Consider the following 22,872-nt stretch of genomic DNA (forward strand, 5'->3'; position numbering starts at 1 on the left):
ATTTTTCAATCGGCAGTATTAAAACGTTTTGAATATGACATCGAATTACTTTTCATAATGATAAATGATGATTTTTCCTGTGCGTGTACGCAGAATTATGTAGTCAAGTGTGGGGCACATAAATTCTCTCTATTGACTCTTTTTTTAAAATTTCGAAAAAAAAACGTGCAAAAAAAAAAAACAAAATATAAAAGAGAGAAAACAAAAAACAGACGGGCAAATAATCAAGTTTTCGGTTTTTTCTTTTTCTTAAATCTTCTCGATTGAACAAAAACTGGTTAGAAATGGCATAAGCAAAAAGTAAATGTTAACCCTATCCAGTCTTCTGGGCCCTGTTTAATTATGCGAGAATTGTTGTCTCAGTGCTGGGAACGAAATTGGCTTAAATTGACGTATTATAAATACCCTTACGATAGTTAGCCCTAATTTCATTCGGAACCCAAAAAGAAACAACATTAGAAAGTAAAGATTGGGAGACCAAGCTCCAAGTTCTTTGGAGTAGAATCAGGAATCTATATATACTTTGTTAATTGTGTGTTTGGACGCCTAGCTAAAGTTAATATGCTATTTGCCACAAAAAGGTATAGAACATCAAAAGCGATTTTAAAAAACGAGATGAATAAATGCTGTTGCCGAGTGCTTGATCCCGCCCCCCCGTCATGGCAGCAGACATATGTAGGTATTATGGTTGGGTTATCAAGGTCGTCATATTTGTTGATGATGATGATTTATATTTTATAATTCCTTTTCGCTCACTTTCATTATCAATGTCAAGCACACAACTCGAACTAATTAAACACTCTTCAAAACGAAAGCGATAAGACTCAAAAGATAATTGTGATCAATTCCGTTTCAATGGATATATATACATACATATGTACATACATATGTATGTGTGTTTGGGCAAAGTTATAGTCAATTTACAAAAGGATTCCTATCTAGAAATAATGTTTCAGTTACCATGATGAGTTTACAATTTATTTTTAACGAGGCTTATCAGTGAATTCGTGTACGTACGTATATTTGGCATCGCATGTTGCCAACTACGGCAATTCGTTATCAACGGAATACGCTTCATCTGATCTGATCTGGCTGACTGGATGATGTGCGTCATGTGCACGGGCTTCCTACTATTACCTTGGGACTGACGAAAGATAGTTTCTTGTTGCCATAACTAAAGAAAACTGTTTACCCAAATGGATTTTGGAAAATTCTTTTCCAAATAAGTTACATAATGCTTTGTGTTTGATCTTTTGTCTTGCTGTTTGGTTTTTGCCATCAACGGTCATTGTACTCGAAAATCCTTCAATATTTTCCGCTGCATTTTGGTTTTTTTTTTTTTTTTTTGGTAGGAGGTGTGTCCAACCGGTTCTACATCCATACAAGTTCCCTACTCCGTCCAAGTCTTGCAAGTCTGAACGGAGCTTTTTAGTTAATTACCTAACACACACACACACACACTCACACACACACATAATAAGTACTTACTATATATGGTTATTAACAGGTTGCTTAATTCACATAGTTTGGGGCCAAATCAATCAAAAATTTTCCAAATTCTTGTTTTTTTTTCATTGAGGTATATATTTTTTTTTCTCTTTCTTTTGGTCCACACTGAATGTACATTTATCTATATATGTATATACAAAGTATTCACAGAAATTTAGCTATATACTTATGTAGATGTGTACATACAAATATCGTTCGTTCTGTATTTACAAAGTTCGTTGAAAAATAATAAAATAAATAATTATAAAATAAGATTTAAAATTCTAAATTTATTTTTTTTGTTTTTGATCGGTCGTTAAGGCTTTTTATGCTTCACCTTCGAGGTTAGCACATCGTAGCCCAGACTGATGATGTTATCGTAGAATATCCGATAATGCGTGGGTATCCAATAGAAGTTAATGAACTGAGCCAAGGGCCATACTGTCCACTCGGCTGCATAGAGCTTCCAGGCCTTGTCCTTGATCTCCTCCCACACTTCATGCCTGTCCTTGTTCTCCAGTAAGCCAAGAGTGACAAAAAACACAGAGATATATACTGGCGAACAGATCAACTGATCGAGTACAATCTTTTTGGCCACAACACGCATAGAACGTCCGGGCATACGTTTATCGAGCATTTGATACCAGTAATGGCAAATGACGCCTACAGTAACGCCACTGGTGGCCATATGTAACGTCCGGGTCTTATCGAAACGCTCGATTTCACCACAATAAATCTCCAGATGCTGCTCGAGTACATCGCCAACACAGCTGAGGGACAGCGAGATGCCAACATTTGTGAAGAGCAGAAACTTTTTGCTAAAGGCGGCAGTGTGCCATTCTCTTAGCTTTTGCAATGCTCCGGCACCGGCTCCAGCTCCAGCTCCGACTCCATTTCCAGTTCCTGTCGTTAAGCCACATCTCTGTTGTGGCTGGTTGAGATTGTGGCGGCAGTTACGGGTGGCTGTCAGCAGAAAGGTACGTAGAGGGCAGCGCAAGGATTGCATTGTCTGGATGTGGGTGTGGGTGTGAGTCCAGGTGTGTATGTGTGTGCGTGTCTTTCTCTCTCCACTTGCCGTCGACCACACAAAATTTTTATATGGATCCCGCCATGTTTCCAGAATGGTTGTCCTACGATATGAATGTTTTGTTGGAAATCCAAATGAACAAAACAAACAAAATTTGTTTGACTTTGAAAAAAAGGCAAATGTACACGCAACGGGGGCAGCAAAAACAACAACAACAACAACAATCTTGGGAACAGCAAGAATCACGTGTAGGCAACAGCTGTTTCCCAGAGCTGATGTACGCTTATCGATATATTTTCGAACGCAAAATTTGAAAAGATAACTGAATCTTAAAATACCTAATTTTCTTGCATTTTTCGGTAAAATCTATTCACATTTTTGTGCAATGTCTGAATATTCATTTGTACTATTAAGTATTTTTACATTTTTATCAAATGAAACTTATTTTTTTCAACCTATGATTTCATTTTTGACATGTAATGGATTTTAGAAAATCCGAAATTTTTCTGAAATTTCACCATATTTATTAATCTAAAATATTATTTGCGAAATGAATACCTTTTAAAGCTGTTGTGGATTTTTGAAATAATATATACCGATAACAAAATATATCGATAGTGAAGATGCACCTGACTGCAGCGACAACCCTAGAAATCTTTTTGCATTGCATTGTTTTCGTTTTAGAAGCGTCGCAATAATTCACATTCACCTTCACCAGTTCGTAGATATAAACGCAAAACGACCACCTGAGAGTATACTTAAATTAATAACTTTGTGGTCTAATCCTGCTTTGCTTTCGTATTGATTGTTATAAGAACAATAATAACAAATTAGTGGGGACTACCAAAAAAATCAGCTGTGTAAGTGTATATACAGATATATGTGTATATGTATGTATATATATACATATATATATGTAAATATTCTGTGGCAGTTTTATATCATTGCGCAAATCAGGAACAAAAGGAAACAGAGTATCAAGTTAATAACTAAACGATTCCAACGGGAACTTTAAAATAAACTAATTTTTATTTGCACTATGCATTTACAGAGACAGACTATCAAGTCAAACAAAGGAACGCTGACGCACTGCGTGTGAGTGACTGAAAAAGAGACATCGAGACAGACAGTGTGTGAGAGGGAACGAACGCGAGCGAGCGTGCGAGAGAAGCGAAATGGGACGCATCTTTCTGGAGCATTTGGGTGGCGTGAAGCTATTCAATTGCGCTCAGTGCCAAACGAATCTAACAAATCGCAGCCAATTGATCAGCACACGGTTTACTGGAGCAACTGGTGAGTGTTGAAAGTTGACATCTCCCTTCCACCCTTTCCTAATGTTTGCTTATGCAATGCAAAACGAATCCCTTAATACCAACAACCAGGTCGTGCCTATCTGTTCAAGCGAGTGGTGAACCTGACCTTCAGCAACATACAGGAACGTGTAATGCTAACCGGTCGTCACATGGTCCGGGACGTTATGTGCAAAAATTGCGGAGCCAAGTTGGGTTGGATGTATGAATTTGCCACCGACGAGACACAAAAGTAAGTGTAATCTCAAACTACTGATATCAGTTAATGGTCATTGTCTCACATAGATACAAAGAGGGACGCGTTATATTGGAATATGCCCTGATTACTGAAGCCGAGGGTTTTGCATCGGAAGCGCCTAGCACCAGTCATTGAAGAATCTGCAATTGCAACAAATCGTAGTAGTATTGACTATAGTCAGAGTCGCTGACACTCGACTATGCTATAGAGATCACGTATACACCTAACTAAATGTAAAAATCGTGGATATCTTAACCCATTATTATGGGGGGCATTTATCCCTTCTTGTCTTAACGTTACTTAAAACGTAGTTTTTAAAGGCATTTTTTTTATGCTTCAATTAGCAACTAAGGGCAGGCAAAATGTCATGAGGCTGAAACTGCTTAAAAAAGAAAGAGGAAAGGGGAACAAACAAATGAATATGATGAGATGAGGACGCTCTTGACTAGATCCAGTTCCCACTCCGATTTTGCTGGATTTTGGGCTGGTTGGATCAACAATTTCGTGTCGAAATCTCTTACATAGCAACAATAATAGTTCTAATAATTATGATAATAAACTACAAATTATTCGAATCCTTTCATTTATGTTTTCTCTCAACTCTTAAAATGCAACAAAAATGCACAATTGAAGTTAATTTGGTGTTTGTGTGTGTGTGTTTGCTAGTGTTTATAAAAACCGTATATTAAACTATTTGTAGTTATCGCACCTCCATCTACTCCTGATCCAATAACGGCTGATGCTTAACGTGATCTTACAGTTGACCTGTTTTTTTGGCCATTGCCAAGGCATTCTCATTTGTAATCATTTGGAATTCCTGGAATCTTTGTGATATACGTTGGTTCATCTTCAGGTACTTTTCCATGCAGTTCAGCGAGCATTTCTCCTGCAAAGCAAAAAAAAAAAAATATTAAAATCGTTGCTAAACTTCGAGGATTTCCTAGTTACCTCTTTTTCCTGAACATCGCGTGAGGTGAAATCGCGCACGCAGTCAGTGAAACACATTTCGGACAGTTTGTTGTACGACATCAGAAAATCCGAAAACTATTTAAAATAAATATTAATACATTTTTTGAACGTTTTGCCCTGTCGGCAAATTGCATCACATTTTGATAACATTAATGCGGTCGCAACTATGACAATTAACTTACGGTTTTCATTTGTTCCTTATCAAGTTGGTCGAGAGCAACAGATTCCGGTGCTTTAGTCATCTTGATGTATATGGTTTTATTTAAGTTTCTCCCAAGAAAGTAACAAATTTAAACGTAAATTCCTCAATATTAAATAATACCAGTTTCTAGAGAGAAGGAGAGAGATAGAACGAACAGACAGCTGTGCTGAACGAGGTGTCACTTCTATCAGGGTTGCCACAATCGATAACATTAGTTAAAACATACAGTGGTAACTCTGCTTGCAACGTTAACACGTGCAAAACAGAAATTGTTTTCGTTTTTGTTATTTATTATTGCTTACATGAATAGACAATGAGTTCAACAAAGGAGAAGATCAAATATCTCATAGCAGATACCACAGCATTTATCAATGCAGTACCATTGAATGTAAGTGGAAATGAATTGTAACTTATTGTTCAAATTGTTATCTTGCAATGTTCCAGGAATACGCTGAGAATGTTCTGACCGTTCCAGACGTAGTCGCTGAAGTGCGTAATAAAAGGCAAATTCGTCGACTTTGTGTATTGCCATTTGATTTGCAAATTCGCGAACCGCGTGCTGAAAGCATTAAGCATTGTGTGGAGTTTGCCAAAAAGACTGGCGACTATGCCAGTTTATCTGGCATCGATTTGAAGGTGATAGCTCTCAGCTATGAGCTAGAAGCCGATGAAGTTGGAACTGCCCATTTGCGTACGGAGCCAGTAATGCCACAAACAATTGCTTCCAAAGAGCAACCAGAGGTGATGCAGGATGTGAATAATAAGCGTTTAGTTGGTTGGTATATGCCAGAAGGCGAAGAGGAGGAAGACGATGAGGAGGCAACAGGCAGTGAAGGTGAGGATGAAGATGACAGTGGACATGAAGAAGAGCCAGAAGAGAAAGAAAAAGATGTTGTGGATAAGGTAAAGGCCAGCATTGAGGCTCAAATTGAGGGTAAAGAGTTACCATTGGATAATGCTAATGAAATTGAAAACGATGATGATATTTCGCAAGAAGAGCTAGATAAACTCTTTGATAAATTAAAGTGCGAGGCAACTGCAGAAGAAAGTCGAGAGACCTGTGATCTTTTAGTGGTAGCTGATGCCAAAACAGATACAACAGTTGAAGATAACGTAGAAGAACCCTCAACGGCTGCTCCTTCTGCTGCTACTTACAATGAGGATGATGAGGTCGGCAGCGATGGTTGGATAACCCATTCAAACATTAAGAAGGCCAAAAAGCAGCTCGAAGGCAAGGTAGAAGAGGATCTATTACCCACGGTGGCATGCATGACCACTGATTATGCTCTCCAGAATGTTCTGAAGCAGCTAAATCTTCATTTAGCCGCCCTTAATGGACGCATTATCAAACAATTGCGCACCTATATACTGCGTTGTTATGCCTGCTTCAAGACCACTAGCATTATGACCAAAGTCTTTTGTCCCAATTGTGGTAACAAAACGCTTAAACGTGTCTCCGTCAGTTTAGATGAGACGGGCAAGCAAGTTATTCACATCAATACACGCCGACCGCTGACAACTAAATACAAGAATCAAAGTTTGCCCCGCTTCCAGGGTGGCAAACACTCAAGGAATCCCATTCTCTTCGAAGATCAACCCATGCCCAGACAAATGCCATCGCGTGTGGCCAAAACGAAAACAAATGCCATGGATGATGACTACATAGCTGGCTTCTCCCCATTCGTCATGCGAGATTTGGACTCCAAATCAGCCATGCTGCGCTCTAAAGGTAATCTTAAAGAATGGGCTCGCAATAATAACTTTGAAGAGGATCGCCGGCGTAAGAATTATAATAGATTGTATAAATAAAGCTTAGAGAATACAATTTTGTACAGTTAAATAAAAACAAACAAAAATTCATCAATGAATTCGCTTGTATCCTACTTTATATATGATTCATCAATTTTCTTTTATGACAATTTTACGCACAACTCTGTACCAGGATAATTTGGTAAATTCAACTCAAATTGACGTTGAAGGGCTGGTGGGACAAATCGTCCGCCTAGATAATGATATTGGCCCTTAAAGTGTTTGGCACACAGCTTGGGTGCAGTAAGAGAGATCAGCAATTTGGGCTCCAGATCACAATCATTCAGTTTGCCCTTCTCTACATCCCATCCACTTGGTATGTCAACACTGCAAATAAAGCGATAAAGCATTAGGAAAACTAAATGGACAGAAAGGGTCTCAGACAAAGTTTACCTGGCTATGGGTATTTTCGTTTGTTGCATCAACTCCATCACAGGCAAGAAATCAGATCTTACTGGCGGCTTAAAACTAAAGCCAAACAAAGCATCCACAATGAGATCATATGACTGAGCAGCCTCCTCAACAGTGGGACATTGAGATATTGTAGATATCTCCATCAGGTTGCACTGATGATGCAAATTCTCGTACAATGGTTTTGCAGTTGGTTTTGGATAATATATTGTTGGTTCATAGCCCATTAGGGCTAAATGACGGGCACAGACAAGACCATCGCCACCATTATTGCCGGGACCACAGCAGACCAAGATGCGTAGTTTACCAGCCTTGTCGTCGCCTTGGCAGGGAGAGGGAAAAGATTTGGCCACCGCATGTGCACAACTTAGGCCGGCCAACTCCATCAATTGATCCACACTAAATTTGTACTCATTAAATAGTATTTGGTCTACCTTAATAGCTTCAGCCTGATTTAGATATTTCAGCATTTTATTGTTGCCAATGCTGAAATTGCGCTGCGTTGAACGATCGTTAAGAACTTTTGCCCTCAGCTGTAGTTGTTGTCGTTGTGATTGTTGCTGCTGCTGCAATAGCAATCGACGAAAGGAGCAAAATAATCGGATGAATTTGTTGCTTCCCATGTGGGCAAAATAAAGCTTTTCGCTTAGCCAATTTGCCCTATCACCTTTTTATCAATAAGTATCTGCGATTACATTAATTATTTAAAAATTAAGAGCAAAGAAAGCTTACCTTCAGAGCCAGTGTTATTAAACGGTTAATGCATTTGTTTATTGCCGGCTGATTTTGTTTTGTGTGCTTATATTAATGTCTTCTTTATGTACACATTTACAAAAGTACTTATGTTTCGCATGTAATTGTTATTAATTTTAAAATTGTTGGAAACGTTTTGTTGATTTTCAAGTAATTGGCGCTCTCCAAACAGACTAAGAGGTTGAATAAAAATCTGGCAACGTCACGAAATTTAAAAAGTCTTCCGTTGTGTTTCTAAGTGAATAATATCAAACATCTACAAAGATTTTGTTGCCGAACTCTTTAAATTTTATTTTTATATGTTTGCCTCGTTTGCTTTCAAGTTGACACTGATTACAGGCGACATTACAAGCGTTCGCCTTTAATAGGCTTCAGAAAATATCATGGCCTACTTGGTCAAATATTTTTCATTTTCCTTGTTTTTTTTTTTTTTTTTTAATTTCATTTATTGGTTAATTGAGTTATTTTATGTTTCTGTTATTATATGTAAGTATAGGATATAGTTGTAAACTATCAACCTAACCATATTTTACAAGCACTGGCGATTAGGGTCTTCGGCTTAGACGAAAACTATGTACATTCATACACTAGCCTGAAATTCGAACCCGGATCCTCGTCGTTCAGTTGCCTAATTACTGGCCCGGCATAGCGACATATCTCCCACGACATATCTCCGCCCAGTACATTTTTCTGGCGAAGATATGCCGCGTTTTTCTAACGGCGGAGATATGTATGTCGTTACCCCACTGGTTCATTTAGACAACTCATCTACCGAGGACTGCTTTTCTGGTTTCTAACACCATAAGTTGAGAGATTTCCAAAAAAAAAGAAGTAAAAACACGACTTAAATTACAGAATAAATTCTATCGCTGGTCGAAACTTGTTGGGTTTCTAGGACGATCGTAATGATTTCAAGAAACCCTCATATTTCTCAGCTTTTTAAAAGACATTCCAAGATTTGCAGATTATACGATTCTTTATTCTTTAGCAAACTTGACTCGACTGATTAATTTATGAAGTGGATCTCAAAATATAAATTTAGTATTACAAGCTTCAACTGTTTCCCATCCTATTTATTCATATCTTCTTCTTTGGGAATTTCCAGGAACTTTTCATTTGATTCCAAGATTTCCCTATAAATTGCGCAAATTATTTCCATTGTTTTCAAAATCGAGAAAATGGAGAAAAAAAGTTAGTATATTTACTTTAAATTTTCCTTTTCTTCAAGTTCTTTCAAGAACCGAGTCGATTCAATTTGTGAATTTTTCGTTATATCTGCCTGCTGTATTCCATTCTTTTGAGTTTCAAGGACAGTTTCGGCTAACTTACTCATATCAGATGCTAACTTCTTCAGCTTTAAATTTATGTGGGGCTTCATTTTAATATTTATTTCTTAATTTAGGTTTTACCACTATAATACTTACCTCTTCGGATATCTCTTGCCGATACTGACTGAATTTGTCGTAGCGCTCGTCTAATTTGTCCATATTTGAAATCACCTTCTCGTACTCCTCACTTAAATCATCGACCAAAAGATCTTCAATCAATTTGTCGGCTGGCTCCATATTTGTGCTTGCCCGAATCTGTTGGAATCTACTCTGAAATAAATCGAATGTTTCACAAAGTTGTTTCACTTAATAGTGACAGACAAAGTCAAAGCAACTTGATTTACAAAATTTACGAGCTGTTTAAACGAAAACTAAATATGTATGTATATACATATGTACGTAACTTTATGACATTTCCTATTCATTGAAAAGTTTAGCCTATTTTAAGGAGATAGCAGCTCAGACTAAATTTAAATAGACGATTGGTTTACACTAGATTGAGGATAGACAATCTCCAAGAACATTTCATAAATGAGCTGAAGCATTACGTTTAGCATGGTGACTCATCAAAAATAAAAGGCCCTTTACTGGGCCATGTTGCTGGAGCTTATCAGTCATAAGAAAATAGTTGTGCAATTCTAGTAATAAAAACAAACAAAAATTTGTACATTTTAAATGCTTGGTCATCTGCCAAGAAGTTGCTTTTGCTTTTTTTTTTTTTTTTGTCTGTCTCTACAATACAACAATTTTTAATTTTTTCTTTTACTTCTGTCTTTTCATATCGTTTCGGTTGTTGGCGTTGAGGGCATCTTCATGGGGTATTGTAATTGATCGGTTGTTTAAACATGAACTGGCAGAATGTAAATATTGATCAGGTTTAAACAGATGATTGTTACTACCAATGTGGCCTCTATATCCGTGTCTTGCGCTTGACCTAGGGGGCTGATTCCCCTCTTCCGACTAGTTGCTTTTGTGGAATAGCTGACTATGTTGAGCAATAAGTGAGTTAAGTATTTGCCCAAAACATGGTAAAGCAAATTTTGTGAAATGCTGATAATAAGGGGAGGATAATGTTAAGGTGGGTGGGCAGCTGGTGATGGTTACTGTTTATGTAGGATTCTTTTTATTCTAATCACAGGAACCATCTAACCAGCCATCACGCCATCTCTCATTAACTTTACTGCAGTCGAAGATTGGTTTGCCCAATTTATCATTTACTCGGTTATGGAATTTGCAAAGCCACAGGGTGAGATCCTTTTGAGAATTCACATTGATTGGATTCACATCCAAACTGGAATAGATAGAGACAGAAATATTTAGAGTCAGAGGAAGGGAGATAGAGTAAAAGTGAAACAAATTTCACAATGTATGCATATTTACTCGGTACGGAAATCCTTGGCACAAAATTCACATGGATAAAGGCGAGATAGGACTTCGAAAAAGGTTTTCATATCCCGTTTCTCCCTGTCCGTTGGATTGTCGGAATAAAACGCAGCCATAGTGTGCAGAAGTCCCCATGTTGAGATACCTAAGCGAACCTTATCCAAGGGGCAATCATCTCGCTGCTGATCAGCGTCCTGTGCCTTTACGGTTAGCTTCTCAGCGACGGCCAAATGTTTCTCCTAAAATGACAAACAAAAATATATAATTACCGATCAAAATAACGCAATTCATCCGCTGCTCACCTTGGCATTTTGGGCATTCGAGATTAGACGCTGTTGCTTCGACCATGATTTAAAGTCATTGCATGTGCGGCAATTGCTATCCTGTTTACCGGTTTGCCTAGAGGCATGCGAATTAAACTGAGACTCGTCCTCATGCTGCTGTTGATCCTGCTGGAATGACGGCGTTGCCATATTATTGAAATCGGGATTCCGCAATATGCGTAAAATAGTCTTCTGCAATCGGCGTATAATCAAACGAGCTTCTTCACGTGTTCCTGAAATATACTGTTGCTGCTGATTGAAATTGTAGTTATGACTGTGGCGGGGTATGAGCAATGATAATGCTGTCGTTCTAGACAAGCCTAAAACTTTGTAACTTCGCTCAGCTGTTGTGAAAATCGTAAAAAGTAGTCGCATCGTTGCCACCTTGATGCAAAACGTAGGTTCTGAACACGGTCTTACGTCATTTTTGCTAGACACGCCGATAACGATAACTAAACACATTTTGCGGTTAATTTGAAATACAATCCACGGCATAGAGGCCATAAATTAAAGAAAGTATTTACTTACGTATTTGGTACTCCGGGGAGATGCTTCAGAATGCCGCAACTCCCGATTTCAGTACTTCCACTTTGTTTAAAAAAGCAACGCTCAATCCTAATATACACTGTGTGTTCGTGTTCTTTGTTTCTAATCTGCTGATTTCTAATGAACCGAAATATTTCCTAAATATATGATGCACGAATAAATTTTTGCTGACTGTTTTTTTTTTTGTCTATCTTATAACACTTTGTATTAACAATTGTTAGTTTTGACATCAGTGACACAATATTCAAAGATTCTAATAAAGATCAAATTAAATTCTCGATTCTCTTGGGAATTTATCAGGAGAATTGTACCTGTTTTTGATTTCATACAATAAGCTTTTATTAATATATAAAAAAATAAAATTGTATAAATTCATTTAGTAACAACTAACTTGGCTTGGTAAAGAAGAGTTAACAAATTGGCCAGCGGGGGTTACACAATTGGTTAGACAATCATTATTACACACAAATATATGTATCTCTAAGTATAGTTAAGACACTGACTGATCGAAAAATATAAACATAAAACATAAATTACTTAAAACGACGAAAAAGAGAAAAAAATTGATTGGGTTATAAAAATTTCGTTCATTTGTTCCCGATACATATGCTACTTTCAAGCATATTCCCTGAACATGGTGAACAAACTGTAAAGGACTCGCAGCGTTGATTTCAAATCCATGTTCACAATGTCCTCGGGACGGGCTTTTGGTTTGGGCAGACCCACGTCTTGCATCAAATCAAAGGCAAACGCCACATTGTTCACCATCTGATCGACATCCTGTGGCGTTAAGTGGAACTCATGCAGGGGCACAAAGAAACCACCCAATAGTCCCATCAGCAGGCACAAGTAGACACCATCACGGAAATCCGTATTCAGATCAGTAATCTCAAAGTTCAATTTAGCCAAATGCTTGTTGACGAACGTGATCAGTGATTTCTTGACCACGGCGAGCTTATCGGGTGCACAATCGATCAGTGTATCAAAGGCATCCTTCTCACAACGCATACCCAAGTCATCATACTCGGATGTAATTTGCTCTTGGAATTTCTGGGCATTCAAGACTCCAGCATTCTTCTCCGCAATCACCACGGTGACAAAGACATTCTCCGGCAGACGAACAGGAGCACGAAAATGGCGCACTAGAGCTACAAGCAAGTGCAATATAGCCACAATATTCTTTGAATGGACACTGGCCACCGACCATTTGGGTATTTTTTGATGGAAACCAAGCGTCTGGGGGAAACAAAAGAGGAATGTACAAATTAATTAATGCCCCAGTAAGATCAAACTGTTACCCACATGATTGACAGCCTTTAGCACAATGTTGAGTTTCTCATGTTGGCCCTGCTCCGATTGTGTGACCTCCGGCACATCCAATTTCTTGCCCGTAAGTTTCTCCCAAAGTTTGTGCAACACCTGGCCATCATACATATCCTCCTCCAAATTTTGGACAATAATACGCTGCTCAGCCAATTCATCGTTAATCCAATCGACCAGGATTCTTTGCAATTTTACCACTTCAGGATCATTGATGGATTGTGGATCAATAACAGCGCGCTGTTCGTGCTCACCTGTGGGGTAGGGCAAGTTATAATTAAATGCTTTCTGAAGCTGATAATCAGCAAATAAACTTACGGAGAGCATAATCCTCTGGGGGTATATCATATTGGTTGGGTGAACCAGGTGAATCAATGGCATATTTGCCTTCTTCTTGGATTTTCTTAACTGAAAAACAAATAAAATAAGAAAAACAATGAGTGGTGACGTCACTGGCCAGCATATCACAGTTGGACTGTTTGTTTGTTTGTTTGTATGCGTCACAAATGACGCAATGGTCTTAATAATAGCCATTGGAGCTATAGAGACATCTGTTGCCCATTATGCTTAGGAAATGCTGTTAAATGCTTTGTGCAGTTTTATTTTAATGGAAACTACACATATAGGATATAACAAATGGTCCTAATTAGCAGAAACAATTTTATATTGCATTTAATATCCTTTTGTTTCATTAAAACACAAACATTAAATACTGCTCCAATTGTCTTACCTTCGCGAGTGCCGCGTTTTCGTCCCAGTGTGCTAAACTTATCCCAGAAACTGTCTTCCTTTTCGCCCTTCTTAATGGTGGTGGGCGTGTGTGGTGATTTCGGCCGACTTAAGGTGGACATTTTATGTGCCAAATTGTATAAATAAACAAAAAAATTTAATATTAATATATAAGGCACTGAAGGTAAATAGCTGTGGCGTTGCCAGTAGCTAAACTAATACAATATTGCCAGATCTAGTAGATAGTAAGATTTAGCGTAAAGAATTAAAATGTTTCCAAATGTATGGCAACTATGAATTTAATGTCTAAGTGGTAGCATTGGTCGCATATGTAACCAAACTGAACCCGTCGGAGCCGCTTTCCACAAGGATTATCCAAATAAATATATTTCCAGATTATGGCAGCTACCACAATTCTAAGGCACAGCCGTGGCCTATGCCAATTCGCTAAGTTAGCCCAGGTTAATAGTCTATTGAGTTAGTGCAAGAAGAACATCCTATATTTAATGCTCTCTCTCCTAGGCGATGCCATCCGCGCGCTCATTCCATGGGCAACCTGCCCTCTGGTCCAGTTTCCGCTCGTCGCAGCCGGTGCAACCTATTGAACAGTATCCCGAAATTGAAGTAGTGCAAAATCCGCCTGAGTGGAAATATGTCGAACGTTTGTTGCCACCTAAAACTGTGCCGAAACCGTTGCCCAAAAATGAATATCCATCCGGCTGGCAGCCACAGAAGGCTGATGGCACGGATTTTGGCTATTTTGTGGCCCGCACCAAGAATCACATGGTACCAGTCTATCTCCAAACCACTTTTCGTGGTCAGCGTCGATTAACTGTAGTGCGTCGGATCCAAGGCGACATCTGGGCACTGGAACGGGATTTACGTTCGGTTGTGGAACAGGCGCGTAATGGCAAACTGTGCGCAACGCGTGTCAATGAGCTAAGTGGACAAATATATATCCATGGTGACTATGTGGATGTTTTGCGAGAACATCTTAAGGCCAAGGGATTTTAGAAATATTTAATTTGATTTACGTAGCGTCGTTTTTTTCTGTTTTTATTAATCATATCTCTTAAGCGATTATTATAAATTACATCCTTGAGGGAATTGGCCTTAAAATTGCTTTCACATTTACACATTTGAAGGGTGCCAAACTATCAGGGAGGGGTAGGAAGGAAGAGAACTAAACTTATGCACATAACACAATGCGAAACAAGTTTCTTTTTCCCCAAATGGTACTTAAAACCAAATAATAGCAAAATTGTATACATTTCATATGTATGTACATTTATAAAGATGGATCTGAATTTGGATTTCTTTACACTACCTTCATATAGAATCGATAGGATACTGACTAATTATAATAGTAGCATTAGTTTTCTATGCAACTTTTCTAAAGAAAAAAATTAAATATTAACATTTCAATGTTTACTTGGGAACCGACAACGATTTTAGAATATGATAGCATATAGACTTAATAAGCATTTTTGATTCATTCAATGGGCTTTTTCGATTGTTTAGTTCAACTTATTTTTACATTAATAAAGAAGTGCCTTCGGTGAGAGAAATTAAATAGTATATCCAAATTAAATATGGGTGTCTCCAATATTTCTTATATAGGATAAAGAAATCGCATAAGCTTTGATAAATTTATCTACATTCACATTTGGGGAGAAGAAAATTGTGTAGCACAGTGTGATTACATCTAAATGAAGATTTGTGTTTGTTTTCATGCGTGGGAGGAGAATTCTAATTGCTTTTGCTGCCATCAGGTACACATTGGGACGTAAGCAGCCACGCCCCAACGTTACCCGTTAACACCGGTCATAGCTGCTACACTTAAACCCAGACCCATACCTACTCCCAATCCCCCCGTTGAGGGTGCACCACCGACAGACGTCGTTGTTGTTGTCGTTGAGGAAGCGGATCGTTTCAAAGCCTTGCGTATGATGGTCCAATCCTCCATAATATCCTCCTCTCGCAGCATATAGACCACATATGGGCCAGTGACAGTGACAGCCTTTTTGCGTCCAGGACCCCGAACTTTGCTTTGCCGTTTGTCTGTGCCCCAATCGGCCCACGAGATGTCCACATTGTGCCGATCCTCCTCCAGACGACGAATGCGATCATGCAGATCTTCACGTAAATTATCCACTGCCATTTGCTTTTCACTCTGCAATAATTCAACATGGTGAGAATGGGGATACTGGGTGTTAGAGGGGCATTCCATAGTTTTGGCGCCAAATTGCTTATTACCTCAAAATGTTGTACTGCCGCTTGTTCTTCAGATAAATATTTATGCTCGATGTTCTGTAAGCGGAATTTACGCAAGACATCGGCTACCTCGATTCGGGTGCGATAGACCTTATCCAATTCCTTTTGTGGCTGAACATACTCCTCCGAACGCCCTGAACGCACCTCAGACAACTGGCGTTCGATGAGATTTATGCGCTCATAATAGTACTGTTCGCGTAGCTGACTAAACTGTCGCTCCAGGCTCACTGTAATATTTAACAAAAGTTACTCCGGATTCCAGAAGAACTCCTGCTCTTTGAGCATCAAAGGCTTACCCAAATCCTCAATGTGTTCTGCTCGTCGTCGTTCTATTTCGCTGGCATCCATTTCGGACGAGTCATCTGAATCACATTCATTGGCCTCCTCCTCCTCATCTGAGGTGTCGTGGGCCTGGCTGGAATTCGAGCGCTCCGATTCCGCACCAGAAACGTCGCCATCGGATTCCCCATTTTTCACTGGCATATCTGTTTTTTTTTTTTGTGGAATTTGTGTTGGCTTCGATGACCAACTTGGGCACCCCGTTGCTATGTGTTTTACCTTCTTCAGAACTTTATACTTAATTTTTTTCACTCTTCAATTTTTCTTAAACTATGTGAATGTTTTTTTTTATTTTCTTCAGCAATGTATATGTGGCGTTGCCAGAAGTTGTGTTGGGGTATAGGGTTGCCAGAAAGCACTGATTTTTAGGGTTTTTGACCCACTCTAATATTTTAAAAATTACAATTTTTAGTTATAAACCTAATCAAAAGTAATAATTAATACACTTTAGTCAGATTTTTATAAAACAAAAGAGAAAACAAATGCAATTGAATAACAATCAATGCGGCATCTGGAAAATACCAGAAATAAATACTATCGTATTTAAAGTATCGGTATTATCGATGACAAATATTTTAATCGATGAAAAATATTAAAGGGGCAAAATACGTGTAAGGGTGTTGTATTTGCAGAACCTAGATATTACAAGATAATATATAGTGTAGTGCATCCAACGACATGGAGACCCCAACAGCCGATGATTTGCTACAGTTTCGCGACTATAGCACCACAAGCGCAACTAACAGTGGCAGCGGTCAACCAGCGCAAATCAATGTGAATTCGCCAACACATTCTCTTGGAGCTAGTGGTTCTGGTGGCAGTAGCGCAAGCTTTGGTGGCAACAGCGCACAACGTCAACGTGGAGATCCGCTGGCCGATCTTATCTACGATATGAGCAAATCAGCACAAACATTTAGTGGCGGATCAGGCGGCGGAGGTGGCAATCAGAATTCGGGCTTAGATGGTTCTGAAGGCGTCGCAACTGGAGGACGTCTATCATTTCTGACCATTGAGTATTATCAGCAATTCTTCAATGTGGATACTTATATGGTGCTGGAGCGCATTGTCAATTCAATGATACCCAAACGTGCAGCTGGAAACTATCTACGCATGAATATTGGCGAGAACCCCGATCTCTATGGTCCATTCTGGATAACTGTCACTTTGGTGGGTTAAATGCGTGTATAAACACAGCTTTGGCTTAGTCACCAGTAATGCATATTTTAATCCTTGCAGATCTTCTCGATTGCCATAAGCGGCAATATTGCCAGCTATTTGCATCAGGCCAATGATGGTTATCAGTGGCATTACAATTTCCATTTGGTATCATATGCAGCCACCTGCATTTTCCTTTATGCCAACATCTTGCCAGCCATACTGTGGGCACTTTTCAAGTATAGCCTGAAGCCGGTTGACGAATCGGATGCCGTTGAGACTGATAGTGTTAGTATTTAATTGGGATACATAAACAATTCTTAAACAGATTTTCAGTAATTGGCCCTATCTTATTTGAAATCAACTAAAGAAATATCTTTAGAATCGTTCATCAACTGATTCAATTTAATTAATTGCTATCTCTTTCTATTTGATATTCAAAGGCCACCTATACACCGTCATTATTGTCACTTATGTGCATTTATGGCTACAGTCTAGCCATTTATATACCAGTCTCCATTCTTTGGGTTATAAATGTAAGTAAAACTCCTTATTTTTCATTTGTTTTGGGCGATATTGTGTTAATATTCGCTTTCTTTCAGATCTCTTTACTGCAATGGCTATTGGTCATAACCGCTGCACTCCTTTCCGGCACTGTTCTTATTGCTGTACTTACGCCCGCTTTGCGTAATTCACAGTACTCGCTATTCCTTATCATTGGCATATTGGGTGCACATATTGTGCTGGCTGCTGGATTCCTCTTGTACTTCTTTCATAGTCCAGATGCCCCATTGTCTGCAAAGCCTGAACCCACATCTGCGCCCGTTGCTGCTGCAGCAGCTAAAGCTGCCTCGGATGCACTTAAAAATCTTGTGCCTGCCAATAAGACACGCTAAGACCATTCCAGATTCCCAATCTATTGTGAGCCAAACAAAATTTCAAAACCTTTTCATCGAGGTCATGTGTGAAGAGAGCAGGTGAAGCTTAGCGACTGTATATTGATAGTAAATTGTATATCTTAGTATATGTATGATGTAATCTATATGTGTTTATCTGTATAACTAAATATTAGACATAAATGACCATTTAACTAGCAGTAGTAATTGATATTATTGTGGTCTTGGATGTAATGTATGTGGAATCTTTCAAAAATATGTGGTTTCATTACACAACTTTGCCCTTTATGCACTCCATGTGTGTATTTCAGGTAAAACAAGAAAATATTCTGTTAGCGAATTCGTTTTGGTTGTTATTATGTTAGATTGGGTAGCTTTCAATTGCACGGAGTGTGCGGGTGGTGGTTTATGTTAAGGTCTAGTTGGGATGAGGTTTTGTTTCGCCAATGATTTTGGTGGTAGTGTCCACACACACACACACACACACACACACACACAGACATCCATAGAATTACCTTCACCATTACAGTTTTATATATATGTACCTATCAATGGAGAGCACATTTTGGCCGCCTCGAGGGCTCCGGGTTCTGCTTGTGAATTTCTGTGCTCTCGTTTTATTTATTCAAGCTATGTGCAAGTTATTTGTATGGGACACAGCCTGTCTATATATTTACATATATAGGGTGCTTCAAAAAGTTGATTCAATGTTAATTCATTTACCAAAATAATTTTGATGCCATTTTTAAGGATAAGACTTATTATTGGCTTTTGAGATTGGCCCGGCGTACATGTATTGTATATGCCCTCTGTAGGGAACACCCTGTGTTTTCATCTGTTAGAAATTCATATATGCACAGTCGCATACATACATCAGTATATGTATGTATATGTATACATACAGCTGTTATGTATTTTTGTATATATAGTCATGCAAATTTATAGAGAGAACATTTCTCAATTTCGAATGCAAATATTCCCATAACGCATCGTTAGATTTGTCATGATTTGCCCCCTCCATTGTGTGCCCCGCCCACATCCACACCCACACTCACACACACAAATGCCAGCAAGCCTCTAGCACTCTGTATAATCGTAGAAAATGGCGCAGGAATGGAACCGGAAACGCAGCATAATTTTGCTTTCGTTGATTATACCCTGTAGTCCTAGAGTCTATTAGCATTGGATAACGGCACAGAGAAACCACGATTAATCCAATAAGTTTAAAGAGACAGAGTATTATGCTAGCATGTGTACGTGGTACACAGGACGTATACGCAATGTGGGAATAAGAACTCATTTTGCCGCTGCGACAATCGATTCGTGAGCTAGGTATACAACCTTTAGGTGCATTTAATTTGCATTTAAATTAAACATAATGAATAAATAAATTGCAACGCTACGGACCTACAATGGAAAAATTTCAATTATTTTAAATGCCTGGCAAATAAATTAAGAAGAATTTGTTTTCCAACTGATTAGCAGCAAAGAGGACAAAGTGTTGAGTGTATATAAACACAGTCAGTGGGGAGGAACTTGGGGAGAGTTCCCCATACATACACACATACATATGTATATGAATATGGCCTAAGAGAAGCACACTCCTCGACATTGTCGTTACGGAAACGGAAGTCACTCAACGAAGCTGGTTGGGTGTACATACATGTATGGGTCCTTTTTTCGCCTTTTTTGGGTGGTCGAGCTAAAAGTTGAAGATATTAGCTTATATGCAGCAGCTTGAGATCCTGTGTGTACACCCTAACCCTTTGAGTTGCTCTTGTAATGCATTTGAAGCGTTAAAATGCCACTTGAGAGCGGTTGTTTGGGCTGTCTGAAAGTACATACATACATACGTACACACATTTGCATATGCATATGCATCGAGGCACTCAATGGCAATGTAAAGGACACAGGGAGTGGGTGCTTAAGATGCATAAGAGGGATGAGGGAAGGATACAAGTGCCAAGAGATGCTAATTGGCAAGTGACAAACGGTTCAGTGAGCACCTGTTGATACAATCCAAACCCATAAATATCAAAGATTTATCCATTTAACAGTCAAGTATTTCAAGTCAAGTATTTCAAGTACATTAAAAATAATGAATAATTTCATTAAGGAAGTCACATGAGTACCTTATACTAAACCACACTATTTAGACTATTTGTAGTCCCGATTAAATATTTAATACTTATTTAATATTTAGTATTTAGTAGTGGTCAAAATTTCAACAAGAATTGTATTTAAGCTTGGTCAAAATCCTAAGTAAATTTCCGTATATATCGTTTCGCACACGTTCAAAGACCGAAACGGCTCCACCCCCAAAATTGGAATCATGTATGTGTGTGGTGGGGGTGGGGGGTGGGGGGGTGGTTGGGTGTGTGTGTGTCAGCGTCTTAGTGACTGAGGTCCCTTATTGAGTTGAGAACTTGACACGACTTTTGCGTACGAGTTGAACGTGAGAGGGAGTCAAGTGACCGCCAATTGTCTTTAATGCAAGGCCAAAGGACCTTATCGGCTTTAATTTTGCCAATTTGACATCTCATAAACATATACATTTATATGTATACATATATCTATGTACATATGTGTAGATATGTAAAGTTCTTTCGGCTAGCATTTGATTGTAAGATAAATGGGCGCTGGCTGGCCGGCCGGTCTGTCGGTCAGTCAGGGCGTATACCTTAGCCAGCGTGACACAATTTCGAATGCCACGTATTTGTATGTACGTGTGTGTGTGTGTGTGTGTGTGTGTATGTGTGCGTGGGCGTAGATATATTGCAGTAGCCTACAAACAGGCGGTTGCTCCATTTTCGACTTTTGCAAAAGTCTACACGGGTTCGGGTTACGTCCGACTTAAGTCTACAAATGGCAAACGATTGCTGCAGTTAGCAGTTAGCAGCAGCAGCGGCAGCAGAAAGAGCGGCAAAAGGAGCCGGCGAAGGAGCACCAACAACATCATCAACAGCGGCCAGCGCCCCTACTTGAGCTTTTGCGCTGAAGCTTTTTCCCTTATTGAACTTTGCGCAGTTGCATTCGATATGGGAATATCCTCATAGTCATACAATACATAGATATGTCTATATATGTATGTGTGTACATGTATGTATGTATATATATTAGGATATGTATCTACTTATATACCCAGAATAGGATATACATATGTAATCTTAGATATAGCAAAGCATCTAAAATCTACATGCAAACAAATCCGCATCCGCATCAGCTTCGGGCACATTTCAATTGAATTCGTTGCATCGTTTCTTTTGGGTGAAAAGGTCTAATAGAAGGGGCCAGGATGAGGGCGGCACGCTCACATAATTTCATTATTTATTTAAATTAATTAAAATTGTTTAAAAAGCAGCTCTCACTTGCCATTGCCACTGACCCGAATGTAATGCTCGCTAATTGCAATAGACTGCAATGTGAATCAAATATTCAAAAACAAAAAACGCCTTCATGCACATCATATAAATTTAATAAGGACACTGCAATTTGAGTGGCAAATGGTATGGCATTCAAATTCAAAGTCTATAATATTGGAAATCTTAACCAATGATTTGTTTTTAACTCAATATACACTGAATTATGGATTTAAAAGGTTAAGAATAAGGTCTAAAAGGGTAGCTGGGTATTTTAAGGTGTTTTCGAACAATTTCTTTGCATACTTTGTGGGGTACGGTGAATGCAAAATGTTCCGCAATCAATAATTTTTCCACTCAAGTCGTTTGTACTTCTTTTTGAATCTACTCATATTCATAATATTTTCCGCTTTTATGGTTAGAAAAAATGTGATGGAATTGAATCCCAATCAGTTTAAGCCATTTGGAAAGCGATGTGATTACTAAATCCCCAAAATTTAGGATGCTTGAAAATAGGTTCAGAATCACGAGCAATTCATTTCATTGTGGATTTCGATTCGACTTGGCTTGAGGGTTCTAATGTTTATAGGTATTTAGTTATTGTTTAGTTAAGTCAAAGTCAAGTCCTTTCTTATTAAGTCTCTTACTTTGGCTTGTGCATTGAATTCGTTACTTAATTGACTCGATTACGACGACAGAAAGAACTCAATGTCACAGCTTTATCCCGACAAGTGCAGAAATCGGATGTAATTTGACTATATCTAATTTCTTTTCTAATAATTACCTAAGGAGGTCAATGGATGAAGAATATGTGGTTAAATACATTCAATATAAATTAAGTTAGTTCACATACAAAAGGAAGAGGCCAGGAAAAGGATACAAAAAGGATGCATTTGAAATTACATTGCTTGTATGTATAAGTGTGTGTGTTAATTAATTTCAAATGTGAATGCAAAAGCTCAGTGTAAATATTTGTACAAATTGAAATCCTTATTGCTTTTGCCTCCCTATTC

At 38.6% G+C, this 22,872-nt stretch overlaps 10 protein-coding genes and 1 long non-coding RNA gene across 13 annotated transcripts; 4 read left to right on the top strand and 7 right to left on the bottom strand.

Annotated features, from left to right (window-relative positions):
• Positions 1–1,733: 1,733 nt before the first annotated feature.
• LOC137584288 (mpv17-like protein 2) lies at positions 1,734–2,913 on the bottom strand. Its single transcript, XM_068299616.1, has one exon. It carries the CDS (start codon positions 2,492–2,494, stop codon positions 1,805–1,807), a length of 690 nt encoding a protein of 229 aa, XP_068155717.1. The 5' UTR covers positions 2,495–2,913; the 3' UTR covers positions 1,734–1,804.
• Positions 2,914–3,173: 260 nt separating this feature from the next.
• Ype (yippee zinc finger protein) lies at positions 3,174–4,638 on the top strand. 2 transcript variants are annotated; one of them, XM_068299660.1, is made up of 4 exons: positions 3,174–3,375; positions 3,567–3,808; positions 3,898–4,057; positions 4,111–4,638. In XM_068299660.1, exons 2-4 carry the CDS (start codon positions 3,691–3,693, stop codon positions 4,196–4,198), a joined length of 366 nt encoding a protein of 121 aa, XP_068155761.1. In that variant the 5' UTR covers positions 3,174–3,375; positions 3,567–3,690; the 3' UTR covers positions 4,199–4,638. The 2 variants fall into 2 exon arrangements, with proteins under 2 accessions (XP_068155761.1, XP_068155769.1); XM_068299668.1 differs by lacking the exon at positions 3,174–3,375 and adding an exon at positions 3,478–3,496.
• Tim9a (translocase of inner membrane 9) lies at positions 4,630–5,393 on the bottom strand. The gene is made up of 3 exons (XM_068299680.1): positions 5,215–5,393; positions 5,012–5,107; positions 4,630–4,949 (listed from the first exon to the last, which is right to left on the bottom strand). The coding sequence occupies exons 1-3, from the start codon at positions 5,272–5,274 to the stop codon at positions 4,818–4,820; spliced, it is 288 nt and encodes a 95-aa protein (XP_068155781.1). The 5' UTR covers positions 5,275–5,393; the 3' UTR covers positions 4,630–4,817.
• A 68-nt stretch (positions 5,394–5,461) lies between these two features.
• LOC137584294 (RNA-binding protein NOB1) lies at positions 5,462–7,102 on the top strand. Its single transcript, XM_068299630.1, has 2 exons — positions 5,462–5,622; positions 5,679–7,102. Exons 1-2 carry the CDS (start codon positions 5,548–5,550, stop codon positions 7,041–7,043), a joined length of 1,440 nt encoding a protein of 479 aa, XP_068155731.1. The 5' UTR covers positions 5,462–5,547; the 3' UTR covers positions 7,044–7,102.
• Naxe (NAD(P)HX epimerase) lies at positions 7,103–8,539 on the bottom strand. Of its 2 annotated transcripts, none has more exons than XM_068299641.1 (3): positions 8,187–8,539; positions 7,437–8,121; positions 7,103–7,370 (listed from the first exon to the last, which is right to left on the bottom strand). In XM_068299641.1, the coding sequence occupies exons 2-3, from the start codon at positions 8,075–8,077 to the stop codon at positions 7,145–7,147; spliced, it is 867 nt and encodes a 288-aa protein (XP_068155742.1). In that variant the 5' UTR covers positions 8,078–8,121; positions 8,187–8,539; the 3' UTR covers positions 7,103–7,144. The 2 variants fall into 2 exon arrangements, with proteins under 2 accessions (XP_068155742.1, XP_068155750.1); XM_068299649.1 differs by having other exon boundaries at positions 7,437–8,139.
• A 625-nt stretch (positions 8,540–9,164) lies between these two features.
• LOC137587375 (uncharacterized) lies at positions 9,165–9,851 on the bottom strand. The gene is made up of 3 exons (XR_011033921.1): positions 9,632–9,851; positions 9,413–9,561; positions 9,165–9,340 (listed from the first exon to the last, which is right to left on the bottom strand). It is a non-coding gene; the product is annotated as an uncharacterized lncRNA (long non-coding RNA).
• A 345-nt stretch (positions 9,852–10,196) lies between these two features.
• On the bottom strand, positions 10,197–11,977 carry Alr (Evr1_Alr domain-containing protein Alr). Its single transcript, XM_068302661.1, has 4 exons — positions 11,770–11,977; positions 11,221–11,693; positions 10,916–11,157; positions 10,197–10,826 (listed from the first exon to the last, which is right to left on the bottom strand). The coding sequence occupies exons 2-4, from the start codon at positions 11,614–11,616 to the stop codon at positions 10,664–10,666; spliced, it is 801 nt and encodes a 266-aa protein (XP_068158762.1). The 5' UTR covers positions 11,617–11,693; positions 11,770–11,977; the 3' UTR covers positions 10,197–10,663.
• Positions 11,978–12,101: 124 nt separating this feature from the next.
• parvin (beta-parvin) lies at positions 12,102–14,064 on the bottom strand. The gene is made up of 4 exons (XM_068303644.1): positions 13,838–14,064; positions 13,426–13,515; positions 13,090–13,361; positions 12,102–13,023 (listed from the first exon to the last, which is right to left on the bottom strand). Exons 1-4 carry the CDS (start codon positions 13,956–13,958, stop codon positions 12,403–12,405), a joined length of 1,104 nt encoding a protein of 367 aa, XP_068159745.1. The 5' UTR covers positions 13,959–14,064; the 3' UTR covers positions 12,102–12,402.
• A 76-nt stretch (positions 14,065–14,140) lies between these two features.
• On the top strand, positions 14,141–14,955 carry mRpL49 (mitochondrial ribosomal protein L49). Its single transcript, XM_068303652.1, has 2 exons — positions 14,141–14,297; positions 14,359–14,955. Exons 1-2 carry the CDS (start codon positions 14,235–14,237, stop codon positions 14,848–14,850), a joined length of 555 nt encoding a protein of 184 aa, XP_068159753.1. The 5' UTR covers positions 14,141–14,234; the 3' UTR covers positions 14,851–14,955.
• Brms1 (breast cancer metastasis-suppressor 1-like protein) lies at positions 14,877–16,782 on the bottom strand. Its single transcript, XM_068303651.1, has 3 exons — positions 16,407–16,782; positions 16,093–16,337; positions 14,877–16,009 (listed from the first exon to the last, which is right to left on the bottom strand). Exons 1-3 carry the CDS (start codon positions 16,591–16,593, stop codon positions 15,644–15,646), a joined length of 798 nt encoding a protein of 265 aa, XP_068159752.1. The 5' UTR covers positions 16,594–16,782; the 3' UTR covers positions 14,877–15,643.
• Positions 16,783–17,019: 237 nt separating this feature from the next.
• Positions 17,020–18,700, top strand: LOC137587307 (protein YIPF1). The gene is made up of 4 exons (XM_068303650.1): positions 17,020–17,616; positions 17,686–17,892; positions 18,048–18,140; positions 18,207–18,700. The coding sequence occupies exons 1-4, from the start codon at positions 17,128–17,130 to the stop codon at positions 18,498–18,500; spliced, it is 1,083 nt and encodes a 360-aa protein (XP_068159751.1). The 5' UTR covers positions 17,020–17,127; the 3' UTR covers positions 18,501–18,700.
• The last annotated feature ends 4,172 nt before the right edge of the window (positions 18,701–22,872 follow it).

The sequence above is a fragment of the Drosophila tropicalis genome, unplaced genomic scaffold, assembly GCF_018151085.1.
Source record: "Drosophila tropicalis isolate 14030-0801.00 unplaced genomic scaffold, ASM1815108v1 contig_158, whole genome shotgun sequence".
NCBI classification, from domain to species: domain Eukaryota; kingdom Metazoa; phylum Arthropoda; class Insecta; order Diptera; family Drosophilidae; genus Drosophila; species Drosophila tropicalis.